Source organism: Nycticebus coucang, chromosome 23 (genome assembly GCF_027406575.1).
Source record: "Nycticebus coucang isolate mNycCou1 chromosome 23, mNycCou1.pri, whole genome shotgun sequence".
Lineage (NCBI taxonomy): Eukaryota > Metazoa > Chordata > Mammalia > Primates > Lorisidae > Nycticebus > Nycticebus coucang.
Window position 1 is genome coordinate 7,071,587 of NC_069802.1, and position 14,308 is coordinate 7,085,894.

General features: G+C 35.8%; 1 protein-coding gene across 5 annotated transcripts in view; it reads left to right on the forward strand.

Annotated features, from left to right (window-relative positions):
• The window catches only part of LOC128575941 (cytochrome c oxidase subunit 7B2, mitochondrial), a 159,645-nt gene extending 158,963 nt beyond the window's left edge, over window positions 1-682 (forward strand). For all 5 annotated transcript variants that reach the window (XM_053577769.1, XM_053577768.1, XM_053577767.1 and 2 more), the window contains exon 3: window positions 262-682. In XM_053577769.1, the coding sequence (XP_053433744.1) occupies window positions 321-566 (246 nt within the window). In that variant the 5' untranslated portion in view covers window positions 262-320 and the 3' untranslated portion in view covers window positions 567-682. The remainder of the gene's footprint in view (window positions 1-261) is intronic.
• Window positions 683-14,308: the final 13,626 nt, after the last annotated feature.

Sequence of the window (14,308 nt, forward strand, 5' to 3'; positions counted from 1 at the left end):
GCAAGTAGAATTTTACCTGTATGAGGGAAGGCTGGTGTTATAGGCAGAAAAGGAGAAGGAGGGAGAAGAGACATGGCCTACTCTGTCCACGTGCCATGGCATACTAATCAGTGACAGAGCTGCGGTTCAGATCCAGGCACCATGATATCAGAACTCCTATGCCTGCCCACTACACCAAGGGATGGTGCAGGCAAAACATTCAGTCCAGGAGGAACTGGATAAAGATCAAATATCATTGCCTTTGTTTGTTTGTTTTTCTAGGTCCCTCTGCAATAAAATAGACCAGTAGCTGCAATCAACTGCAATCCTATTCTACCTTCATGATGTTTTCCTTGGCCAGAAATGCACTAAATGCTCTCAAGATTCGAAGCATTCAGCAAAGTGTGGCAAGACAGAACCATGTAAAACACTCGCCAGATTTTCATGATAAATATGGTAATATTGTGCTTGCTGGTGGCACTGCTTTTTGTGTTGTTGCATGGGTGTATACAATAACACAGATTGGAATCATGTGGAACCTCTCCCCTGTTGGCAGAGTTACCCCAGCAGAGTGGAAAGTTCAGTAACCTTCACAGTTGCTATAATGCAGAATTGTTTTGAAACAAACTTGGCATGTAACCAATCTGCTGCTCATTAAACTATATCATAATTGAAGAAATAAAATACATTTGAAGTCTTTAAACAGTCATTGCAAATGGTCATTATATTGCCTGGTAGCAACACAGTAGCAAGTGGGTAGAGATTACAGAGGATTATGAATAACAGCTGTGGTGACCTGCAGGCGAAGTTGGTGCCCTTCACTATGAAGCTACAAGCTTCCCCGGCTTAGGCCTCAGAAAAGCTGAGAAGAACTGGTGGAAATTTGAATAGTAGGCTCAGGTGCTGTTCTTTGAATGAGGCAAGCCAGAAGATCAGCAGCAAGTTAATACAGGCTGCCACGGTGTCTGGTGCTCTGTACCAACCTTCTAAGTGCCAAATGGTTGGTGTTTCATGTTCCCTTTTCCTATTTAATATATTTTTCTCTCATGGCCAGCCCTCACCTGAAAATACAAAGGGAAGGGAGTAAGTAGCTCAAGCTTAACAAAGTTGACACTTAGAAAGCTATCGTTGTCTACCCCGTGTCAACTTGATATCAATGCACATCTTTTCTAACCATACGCACATACCAAATAATGACAGTAACACAACATACTTCTGCCTCACATAATGCAATTTTCCCTTAGAAAATTAAAAACATACTGTCTCCCAAAAAAGGACACAAAGTCCTCTCAGGGTGATACTCTGAACTTCCAGTTTAATGGCACCATTACCATGATCCCTAGTGGATCGTTAGGGGTATTAGTGAGAGGAGTCACTCTCATGTTCACCACTTGATCCCAAGACCTCTAAATCCTGGCCCTAGGGGAACAGCACTGTACATTTGTCACTTATTTAGAGCCTATCCAGCATCCCAGGAGACATTACCTCAACCAACAGGGTGCTATTCAGCCTTTGCTGTAACGAACATGCTAAAAGACTATGATAGCAATCTACCAGCAACAAGAACATGGTAAAAACAGTGACTCCCATAAATATGAACCCACTGTTGGCACTTCATTGCTATAAAATGAATTTTCTGGTTAAAATCTGTGATATGTGGTATACTATGATGCTAAGAAAGGCATTTTGCAAGTCCATGGGTGATAGCATTCCCAGAAGTTATAGGAAAGAAGGTAAGTCCACGTGCTTAGTAAGTGTATGTTCATGTGAGGCAGAAGTGCTGCTTTTTTCATGATGGCAATTGCCCATGGAACCAACGCGGCACCGATGGCCGGCTCACATGCTCCCTTCTTCTAGGGAATGTTGCCACATGGAAGTGGAGTGTCTTGTCCCTTCCCTAGGTTGGGTACTGAGCAGTATGACAGTCAGACTGCCTTGGTAAGTGGAAATGTACATTGTTGAGCCAATATATAACCTGCATTTCTGCTTCCATGGCCACTTTGTCTCTGAGTCATTGTGAAAGCACAAGGTATCTGGGAAAGTGACTGATGTCCATAAGTCTGGGTCATCTTATCCACCTGAGGACTGAGATACCTCCCTGTCGAGTATCCTTTGGGTGAGCATTTGTATGGGGCATGGTTATCTTCTACGCTTGCTCCCATGGAGAAGTCTATTCACACAATCCAGCCTCACTCTTCCTGGCACCAGTTTTTCAACAGCGTTCGCTTCAATATTCTGGGCATTTTGTCAGGCCATTGGCTATCATCCAGACTCAGTATAGGCTTGTGTCTCTGGCCTTCTCTCTTACCATGTAAAATGAACAGCTACATGTACTATTTAAAGAACTTCCCATTAGGAAAATTCCACTTTTCCTTCAGGGCCACCCTGGAATTAAACTGCATTGCTGAAGCTCAACACTTTCAGATATGGCATACACTGAACCAGACCTTGATTTCTTCTTGTAAGTGGCTAGTAATCGGAAGCCAGACCTGCATAGTCTGTGTTCAAGGTGACACAAGATTTTCCTGGACACACAATTTGTAAACCCTGGAGCTAACACTCAAGCCCAGATCTCTCTGGCTTTAGAAACTTTGCTTTTACTTGGAAGTTACACCATTCACCAGGTTTGTTGAGTTTTGTAGGTGGCGTGTTCTGGAGAAGGATTCAGTGGGAGGCAGACTAGATGGAAGCCGTCGTAGATTGTTGTGAAAATTATGGGAGTAGATGAACTCACTGGGATAGTATATCAGCCAGGAAGTGGGGATAGAGAAAACATGTAGCGTAAATTGAGTATTTTAAAACAGCAGTCATTTTATTCCTTACCTTTCTCCTGTATATTTTCTGATTTGAGATTAGGATTAAAGTCTACCTTTTTCAGTCTATATATGGATATATGTAAGAGAGTATATGTGTGTGTGGAGAGAAAATGTGTGTATCACTTGTGTAATGTATATATATTACACATTGAATGTAAACTATATATAATGTGTAATTTGGATATAAACAAACACATAGGTATATACACATCCACATAGGTACATATATATTTTAAGAGCAAAATTATTTTAAGGAGTGTATACAGATTATTTTAAGGAGTGTATAAACAAACACATAGGTATATACACATCCACGTAGGTACATATATATTTTAAGAGCAAAATTATTTTGAGTGTATACAGAAGGTGCCAAAAATGATTACACATTTTAAGAAAGAAAAAATAGCTTATACTCAAGTCACATTTGATTTCTGTGATTACAAGAAAAACAAGATATATAAGATAAACATGACATATCTTGAGTATTAACTATTTCAATGAAGTTTTTTTTCCTTTTTTAAAATGTATATACATTTTTTGGCATCCTCTGTGTCTGTGTGTGCATATATAATTATTAAGATATTTACAATTTTGGGCCACTACTTTCTAACATTTGCAGTGGAAATTATGTGAAGACCATATGCAAAATATCAGATGAAAGCCATTCGGTAGTTCCCACGTGTCTGAAACCTAACTTTTCAATAAACTTATCAAATTACCAGCCCTACATGTGTGTGTGTGTGTGTGTATGTACATATATATATATAAATTTTATATTGTTTGACACTATAGAAAATTATATTATTATGAGACTATGTTATTGACAGTTATTGAGCACATTTTTTTGCTTGCTGTGAGCAGAGATGGAGAACTACATTTTGACATAGGTTCTTTCTTTATTTGGACAATCTGGGCTACTGGGACTGCATTTCTCCACTAGTCTGTGTGGTTAAGTTTGAGTAATTAGTAGGGAGTAAATAATTACCATTTGCTGTATCAGTGTGTTGTACATTTGTTAAAGAATTAAATATTTTTCTCATTTAAAATTTATAGAATGTCTATAAAGTCTATAAACTGGTCATTTACCTCGTTGAATAAAAGTGTATCCTAACTAGCCATAGATTGGTTAAGTGACATGGAAATCACTTAAAAATTGAGATGTAATATGGATAGAATCCACATATCTTGGTTTATGGTCTACTGTGCCTTTAGGAATTTCATATACTTTCTAAGAAAAGACAACTCTGACCTTATCCCAACTGATGATGGTAAATGGATAAATGGTGTGACTTTATGGCAACTACTGGGAGAACTGGTAAGTAAAAGAGTCAGACCAGAGAAAATGGCCACAATGGTGACGTGTGTTTGATCAGCCTGATATACGTAAAGACACTTTGAACATGAGGGTCCAGTATATGACTATTCTTGATTCATGACACAACCTTATCAATAATAACGGTAGGCCCTATCAAAAAAACTGTATAACATTGGTCTCAGTGTGAACTCTATCATGGAGTTTTTCCCTCAAGTCCTTTACTAATTTAACTGATGCACCGTGTGACATCTTTAAAGATGTAATGTAATAAAGGTTAAGTGAAATTGCAAGGCAGATCTCAGTAACCATTGCAAAAACACATTTTAGCAATGAAAAATATACCCCTTTTAAGTGAAGTGTCTGCTAATTTTGGAAATTGTTCAAGTATGATGATAGTTCATTATTTATTTAGAAAAGTGCATACATGTGTGCATCATAAAATCTTTCACGCTTGTCAGTAACAACAGTTGCTGTCCTGGGGGGGAGTAACATTAATTTACGCGGTATCTTTTATTTTCCAATAACCTTTTACATGACAAAAAAAATCTGCAACTTCATTTTCTTCTCCTATCTGGAAACCATAGAAACCAATGTGAAATTATAGCTAAGAAGTTCGTCACTGGGCTATCTCAAGCTGATCTCCATGGAAACATTTCACATTTTCTAGAAATGAAAGATCTTCCAATCAGACACACAACCATAAGTGACGGGTGTCTGACAAATATAACAACAAGAAGAGAGAAGTACATGGATATGGATATTTTATTGGATAATACGTTCAGGAGGTTTTAAAAACTATTTTATAAATAAAAACATTTAAGTGGTAAATATGATGCCAACTACAGAAATAAAGTAAAATACAGTTTTGAAAACAGCATTCTGTTACTCTTCTCACATATTGTTCTTTCGAGATTTTTGCATTAAAGACAACTTCCTAAAATAGTATGGACTTCTGGATTCAGAAAAATCTGTATTCAGCGCCTAACTCCGCCCTTTAGCTGTTTGGTTCATCTCCTTCATTCTCTTAGTGTAAAGTTGAATAATACCTGATTTGCAAAATTTATTTGAAGATCATATGAGTCAAGGTAAATACTTAATAAGTAATTATAAATTTGTATCTTTTAAAATAAAGAAATGAGTGATGGAAGTATTGGTGAAGATGGTTTCAGCTTTGTAAAGAATGGTAATAAATTGCCAGTACTGTTTGAAAGGCTAGAGATTAGATATGAAAGCCACATTCTCTAATATCAAGAGCTTTGACCATGATTTAATTTTGACAATATAAAAATTATCTCTAGTTCAAAGCTCAGCTAATATCTAAACAGTTACTTGACAGATTGCTTGGAGCTGGGTCAACTGAGTAGGGTAAGAGAGAGGCTTCTTCACATGATTGGCTTGGGTTCTAAAATCAGCCTGTTAGGTAAAAAATCATATTTTCAAAATTACCTTAAATCACACATATAATTTAGTATTCATTTTAATATAACTTTCTGTTACATACATATAAAATGTATACAGTTTACTTTGCTGAGATAAATGATGAATGTAGTTACTTACTGAACAAAACAATAAATAGAATTTTCAGCCCTATATACGTTTTTGTCTTTATTATTCTATATCTGTCTCTTAGTTTCTCCCTAGCCCTCTCTGTCTTTCCTCTGTCTCTGTCTCTATCTTTATCTCCAAGCCTATACACACGTAGTTGAATCCGATTTTGTTAAATACATATATTATGTGATTCCACTATATTACCATAGAAACAATATTAAAATAAAGCAGCTTTTAAACTTCTGCTGTAACACATTTTGAATAATGGCTGTAAGACAGGCTTCTATGAATGTATTCAGAGTGTGATTTTTTTTTTTTTTAAAGCAGGGAAATAAAGTGAGAAACATGCATATTTTTGTGATTTAAGAAGTTGCACATATTTCTTTTTAATTTTTTCTTTTTTTTATTAAATCATAGCTGTGTACATTAGTATGATCATGGGGCACCACACACTTGGTTCATAGACCGTTTGACACATTTTCATCACACTAGTTAACATAGCTTTCGTACCATTTTCTTAGTTATTTTGCTAAGACCTTTACATTCCACATTTACTAGGATTCACATATACCCTTGTAAGATGCACCGCAGGTGTAATCCCATTAATCCCCCTCCCTTCACTTCCCTCCCCCCTCCCTCCCCTCCCTTTCCCCCTTCTCCCTATTCTTAGGTTGTAACTGGGTTATAGCTTTCATGTGAAGGTCATATTTATAAAAGTATTTTAGACATACAAAATTACATTGATTATGGAATTTCTCATACAAATGTTAAAGAAATAACTAAAGAGTCTGAAGCCATATGATTACCTCAAGTATGTTAACACAGGGGTTAATATCCAAAATAAAGTCACATGACAAGAAAAAGTATTTTAATAATGCTCGAAACCTAAGGTGATATTTTTCCAAAGAACATGAAATGTTCAACAGATATACAAAAGGTGCTCAACAGCACGAAAAGGTGCTCAACAGCAAATCAAAATCACAATAAAATGTTACTTCACACCTGTTAGAATGGCTGTAATCAAAGACACAACAGAGAAGGTGAAGATGTGGAGAAAATGGAATCTGTACACTGCTAGTGGGAAGGTCAATTGGCATAGTTATTACGGAAAACATTACAAAGTTTCTTCAGAAGAATAAAAATAGAACATATAATCTAACTTCATAATTCTTGGTATCCAAAAGAAATGAAATGTGTATCTCCAAGAGACAGCTGTACCCTCATGTTCATTGAAGCATTACTCAGATTTTCCAAGATACGGAGAGAACTTGTATTCATTGAAAGAAAAATGGTAAACAAAATGTGATGTATATATCCACAGAATAGGGTATTATTTGGCTATTAAAAAGGAGAAGCCATTGAAGATAATGGATAAGTGTGGAGGGTACTGTACTAAGTGAAGAAAGCCAGGCAGGGAAAAGACAGACAAAGTGTGAATGTTCACACTTGTGTGTGGAATCTAAACAGGTTCTACCCATTGAAGCAGAGAGTAAAATTATAGTTACCAGGGGCTAAGGGTGGGGAGAAATGGGGAGATATTGGAAACAAATTAATTTTCTAGCAAAATACAATTTACAACAACGAATGGGTCTTAAAAAATATGAAGTCCAAACATAATCAATTACCATAGAATAAATAGAAGTAGTAAAGAGATTATTCATAAAAAAATGAGACAAAAACTAAAACAAATCTGAATAGGTCCAGAAGATAATTTTTCTAGGCTTTTGAAGTGAAGAACATTTTAATGCTATTTGAACTATTCTAGAACAGAGAAAAAGAAAAATCCAAATTCATGTTAGGAAGCATGTATGTTATTGACTTTAAACATTACACAGATTATTCTCAAAGTAAATTCATAATCCAATCTCATCAATATTGGAAAAATAGTCATCACGTGGGTATTTAACTGATCTTGCAATCCAGGCATACAAGGATTGCTGAATGTTAACAAACACATTAATATAATTTATTGCCTTAATATAATGAGGGAGATAATTAATGCTCATTATCCAAAGATAGATAAGTATATTGGACAATATTTAAAATTACAATGCTTTAAAAATCAATAAAATTCCTAGATCTATGTGTGCACACAAACAAACCCTTGGGCTCAAAATTCAGCATCTGAACTAATGGGAACGCATTAGAGGATTTCTCATTAATGTAAGGACAAAGCAATATTTTCTCTATTTGTATTACTATTAAACATTTTATTGCAGGTATTATCTTGCAAATTAGTCAAGAAAAACCATAGAAGCATAAGAATTGCAAGCAAGAGCTAATCTCTATTTCTAAGTGATAGGATAATACATGTGGAAAACCAAAGAAATTGATAGAAAATCTAGGAAGAATAAGAGAATTCTAGGATGTAATTAGATTTAAAATTATAAAAGGAACTTCCAAAAAGAAGGTATGAATGAAAAAGTTCCATTTAAGGAAAAATGGAGAGACTACCTGCATTTAAAGTTATACCCCCAAAATGTGTGTGTATGTGTGTGTGTACAAATGAAAACACATATTATGTTCTTAGGGAGACTCAATGTCACCTACAGTTATAACACTCCCTAAATTGATTTGTAACATTGTTTTTCTAATAAAATATTGTATTGTTCTTTGGAGCTTGAGAAATTATTTATAAAATTCTTTAAGATGGCAAAAATCAAGACACAAAAACCCAGAAAATAGACTTGTTAGTTATTAAAACATTTTCCAGAGTGTCCATCTCTAAATCACTTTCTATTGCGTACAGATAAACCAATAGAATAGGAAATCCACAAATAGGCCTTATTGCATATGGGAATGGAGTATATGATAAAGGCAGCATGTAAATAGTGAGAGGAAGATGGATTTTTAGTAAGTGGTGTTGAGCTCATTAGTTAACCATAAGGAAAATAGACAAAATTATAGCTATTTCTAACAATGTATACAGTATAAATCCCAACTGGCTTGGCTCTCAATACAAAAAAATGGAATTATACAACAAAAAGAAAATATAGGAGAATATCCTTACAAAATGGGAGGGAGAAACATTTTCTAAGTATGAATCCAAATCTAGATGCAATAAAAAATATTGATAGATTTAACATAGAGAAAAATAACATTTGCATTGTCAAAAAAAGCACCAGTAACATAAAAACCACAAATGACTAATTAGAAAAAAGTGTGAAAATTATATCAGTTTAAAGAATTATTGTTTCTAATATGTAAGAACCTTCTTAATGTAGAAAAGAAGAGTACTAATGGACAAAAGAGATAAGAACAGAGAATTCACAAAAAAGGAAATACTAAAAGATACAAAAGGCTCTTAGATAGATAAGAATACAACTCTCTGGTAATGAGGGGGTGTGCTAATTATAACTTCAACTGCGATACTTTTTCTCACCAGATTGACCTAAATCCCAAAGCTTGACAATAGATGTTGACAAGGCCGAGGGAATACAACCTTGTATTGTACATTGCTGTTGGCAATGTTAAATATTCCAGGAGGAGACTTCAGGAATCTATCTCAAAATGTATTGGTAAATGTATGTAAAGTTATATGCATAATGCTACTCATGGCTGTGTGTCTGCAATGGCAAGAGACTGTAAACAGTTATTAGACTTTTGTCTGTCAGCTTCAGAGCTCACCCTTCTATAACACTGGGTCTGCACTCTGTGACTGTAGACCACGGTTCTGTTTCCTTGCAGGCTGGGTCAGCTACAGCGAAGCTGGAGCTCCAGGGGGAGACAGAATGACACCAGGCTTCCTGTTTTGCCTCTCCTTCCTGTGTCACACAGCAATGCTTTTTCATCCAACAAGAAGAATTTGTTCCCCACTGATTTAAATACTGTCTTTATTGTATGCTAAATGCTTTCATCTCAAGCTTGACGTGTAGATTATACAGATTCATCGGGAGGAACAAACAATGTGCAGGAAATCTTGGACATTTTAGTAAATAGTGTTGAGCTAACTGGTTAACCATAGGAAAAACATCAAATGGCTTAAATTTCTCACATCATTCATAAGATTAATTAAATTATGAGGTATATATATATATATATATATATAATTTTTTTTGTAGAGACAGTCTCACTTTATGGCCCTCGGTAGAGTGCCATGGCATCACACAGCCCACAGCAACCTCCAACTCCTGGGCTTAAGCGATTCTCTTGCCTCAGCCTCCCGAGTAGCTGGGACCACAGCGCCTGCCACAAAGCCAGCTATTTTTTGGTTGCAGTTTGGCCGAGGCCAGGTTTGAACCCGCCACCCTCGGTATATGGGGCTGGTGCCCTACCGACTGAGCCACGGGCGCCACCCTGAGGTTTAGATATTTTTAAAAAGTTAAATTAACTAGAACAAAATAGAAACACCAATATTTTACAGAGGTAGTGACTACCTATGATCAGAGAAATGCAGGGAAATGTTTGCAATTATCAAAACTTTGCAGTATGGAGAAGGGCTCAACAAAACTCAGACCTCTGAAGAAGAGGCCACTGGGTGGCTGGTTCTGGTATCTGTTGAGCTCAGAAGTGCTGCAGAGTAGGTATTAAACTCTGAAGAAGGGGCAAACCAGTACACTGGTTGATGTCTGCAATAAGATGTTAACAGTCTGTGAGAATTGGAGAAAGTCTAAACTAGAATTGATAGTTCCCTTTGGAGAATATTAGGACACCAACTCATTTTTTAAAAATTGAAATATACAATATATATAATCAAGCATTCATCCTGATTCTTCTATGCCAACCCTAATAAAGAATAAACACAAATTGGCTTGGTGCCCATAGCTCAGTAAATAGGGCATCAGCCACATACACCGAAGCTTGCAGGTTCGAATCCGTCTCAGGTCTGCTAAACAATAAAGACAACTACAACCAAAAACTAGCTGGGCGTTGTGGTGGGAGCCTGTAGTCCCAGCTACTTGGGAGGCTGAGGCAAGAGAATCACTTAAGCCCAAGAATTCAAGGTTGCTGTGATCTGTGACACCACAGCACTTGACCAAGGTTGACATAGTGAGATTCTGTCTCAAAAAAAAAAAAAAAAAATAATAATAATAATAAATTATTAAAAAAGGGAAGTTTCTTACCACATTATTCCAACTAATAGATGATGAAAGAAAAGACAATTAGAACATTACTATATAGCAAAAATATGTATACTGAGGCAATAATAATTAGTGACTATTAATAACATAAAAACAATCAGACCTTATACACCTACTGGTCGAAGTACAAACATTATCTATGAGCCACTGTTGCCATGAAACACACACACAGCTGAATCCGAATCTAATTACTACCTTCCAAGAAATTGGAGACAGAGGAACATGTTGAACAACGCTGCGAAACGCAGTAAGCAGAGACAAGACTGAGAAATTCTTTTTATTTATTTATTTATTTTTTTTATTGTTGGGAATTCATTGAGGGTACAATAAGCCAGGTTACACTGATTGCAATTTTAGGTAAAGTCCCTCTTGCAATCATGTCTTGCCCCCATAAAGTGTGACACACACCAAGGCCCCATCCCCCTCCCTCCTTCCCTCTTTCTGCTTCCCCCCATAACCTTAATTGTCATTAATTGTCCTCATATCAAAATTGAGTACATAAGATTCATGCTTCTCCATTCTTGTGATGCTTTACTAAGAATAATGTCTTCCACTTCCATCCAGGTTAATACGAAGGATATAAAGTCTCCATTTTTTTTAATGGCTGAATAGTATTCCATGGTATACATATACCACAGCTTGTTAATCCATTCCTGGGTTGGTGGGCATTTAGACTGTTTCAAGACTGAGAAATTATTTTGGACAAATAACCAGTTTCTTCCACAAATAAATAGCAAAGAAAGAAAAGGAGAGAGTGGAAACCTCCATATGAAATGAGACTAATAAAAATCACAATTGGTGGGTCTTTTTGGGATCTTCATTCAAAGGAACAAAAAATGTATTAGATGATTAGGAATTGGAATACTGAATATGTGATTTTTTAAAGTTTTTTTTATCAGTAGATATAATGATAATATTTTGGGAATGTTAAAAATAAAAGTGCTCATTTTTTTAGACAAATACATATTTATGCATAAAATGTCTAGAATTTGCTTCAAAATAATCTAGTGTTTGTATGTGGGGGGAGTCGTGAGTGGCAAGAGGAATCTGTAAATGAAACCAGGCATTTGTTAAAAAAAATGACAGTTATAATCGTATGAATCGGAGTTTTTTATTATTTGTTCTTATTTTATTTGTTATTACTTCTGATTTTGTATTTACATCTTGTATTTAAAATTTTTCACAAAAAGAACAGATACATTTAGGATATTGTAGTATATTTTATGGACATTCATTATAGTTAATGATGACATTGTGCCTTTAATTGGGATTCCATAATGTACTTTATAAATGTACATTAAATGCATTATTTCTTAAAATCTCCCCAATAAACATGTTAGCTATGTATACCTGTCCCATTTGATGTCAAAGCCTTTACTGTTTCAACTCTCTGCCTCTCTGCCATTATATCTAATTAGTGGTACAAGGCAATAATAATTTCACTTACAAGTTTGTTAGTGAATGTTAAATCTTTAAATAGTAATAGTAATAATTATGAAATGGTAATGATTAAATTTTATAGTTGTTATGTACTAGGCACTTTTCTAAAGGTTTTCATGTATTTATTTAATATCCTCAATTACTCTGTGAGGTAGAAATACTATTAGTATTGTTTTACAGGAAGAAATTGAAGAATGGAAAGGTTGGATAACTTGCTTGAGAATTGCTTATAAATCATAGAGTTAGAATTTGAACCGAAGTAGTCTTGTACAAGGACTGTGCTTAACTTTGCATTGCCTCCTCAAAATGAAGGGTGGGCCAAATTGAAAAGTTTTAGCATTTTACTATGGTTGAAGGCTTGCATGACTTGTGAGTTATCTATGTATTCGAAATTACTTAAATCATTTGTCTTGCGTTAGACATGCAGATTCCTCTTTCATTACTGTTATGAATTATACATGTTTTAAAATTTCAGATTAATTGTGAGTTCACAGATGATTAGATTACATTGTTTGCATTTCTAAGGTAAAGTTCAAGGTGTAGTTCAGCTCTTCATCCAGATGGTGTGCTGTGTATCCTTACGTTGTACACATTAGGTGAAAGCTTTCAATTCCCCTCCCTCTCCTTCTCCTCTCCCTTCTCCCCTTTCTCCCTTCCACTCTCCCCCTCACTTGAATATACTTGTCCTTTTCTCTCATGGGGGCATGTAGCTCCTTTTCTATCAGTTTCATATTAGAATGGAGTACATTGGATAGTTGCATTTCCATTCTTGTGACACGTTACTAAGAAGACTGTGTTTCAACTCCATCTGGGTAAATACAACAAAGTCTTCACCTTTTTATGGCTGGATAGTATTCCGTGGTATACATATGCCACAGTTTGTTAATCCATCCATGGGTTGATGGGCACTTGGGTTGCTTCCACATCTTAGCAATTGTGCATTGAGCTATAATAAATATTCTAGGGCAAATGTTCTTGTGTTAAAATGACTTTTTTTTTTCTTCTGGGTAGTACCTACTAATGGGATTATGAGATCACACTGTTGGCCTGGGAAAAGAATTTATGAAGAAGACCCCATTGGCAATTGCAGGAACATCAAAAATAAATAAGTAGGACATGATCAAACTAAAAAGCACCTGCATAGCCCAGGTAACAACAACTAACACAAACAGACAAACTTCAGATGGGAGAGATATGTGTGGGCTGTGAATCTGACAAAGACTGATGACTGTAGTCTACAGAGAACTCAAATTAATAAGAAAAAAAGCATACGATTACTAACTGGGTAAGAGACTTCAACAGAAAGTTCTCTGAAGAAGACAAATGGCAAAAAAAAAAAAAAAAAAAAAAAACACACATGAAAAAATGCCCATCGTTCCTAATCATCAGAAAAATGCAGATCAAAACAACTCTGAGGTATCACCTAACTAGTTCACAAATCTTGAACCTATAATTTTGGTATTTTTAGGTATAGTCTCATTACTGTTGTAGGTATAACCATTTTTACACTTTTTTTCTTTCTTGTTTTCTTTTTTCCTTCATTTTTAGACTTTTGATACATGTTATCAAAATGCTTTTTGGAAAAATTTTGCCAGCTTCCCCCTGTTGTTTACAATAGTTTCAGAATTATATAAAGTTTAGAATAATTTAGTTCTGCTTCATAATCTTTTCTTTTCTTTTTTTTTAAGATGAGAGTCTTACTCTGTCCCCCAGGCTAGAGTGCTATGGTATCAGTGCACCTAACATTAACCTCAAACTCCTGGACTCAAATGATCCTTCTGCCTCCTCCCATGTAGCCAGGATCACAGGTGTCCATGACAGTGCCCAGCCACTTTTTTCTGTTTTTTAGTAGAGACCATGTCTTGCTCAGGCTGGTCATGAACTCCCTGAGTTCAAGCAATTCTCCAGACTTGGCCTCCCAAGAGTGCTAGGATTATAGGTATGATCCACATGTCCAGCCCATAATCTCTTTTTCAAAATACAAATTTGGAGGGCGGTGCCTGTGGCTCAATGGGTAGGGTGCCAGCCCCGTATACCGAGGGTAGTGGGTTCAAACCCGTCCTTGGCCAAAATGCAACAAAAAAATAGCTGGGTGTTGTGGTGGGTGCCAGTAGTCCCAGCTACTTGGG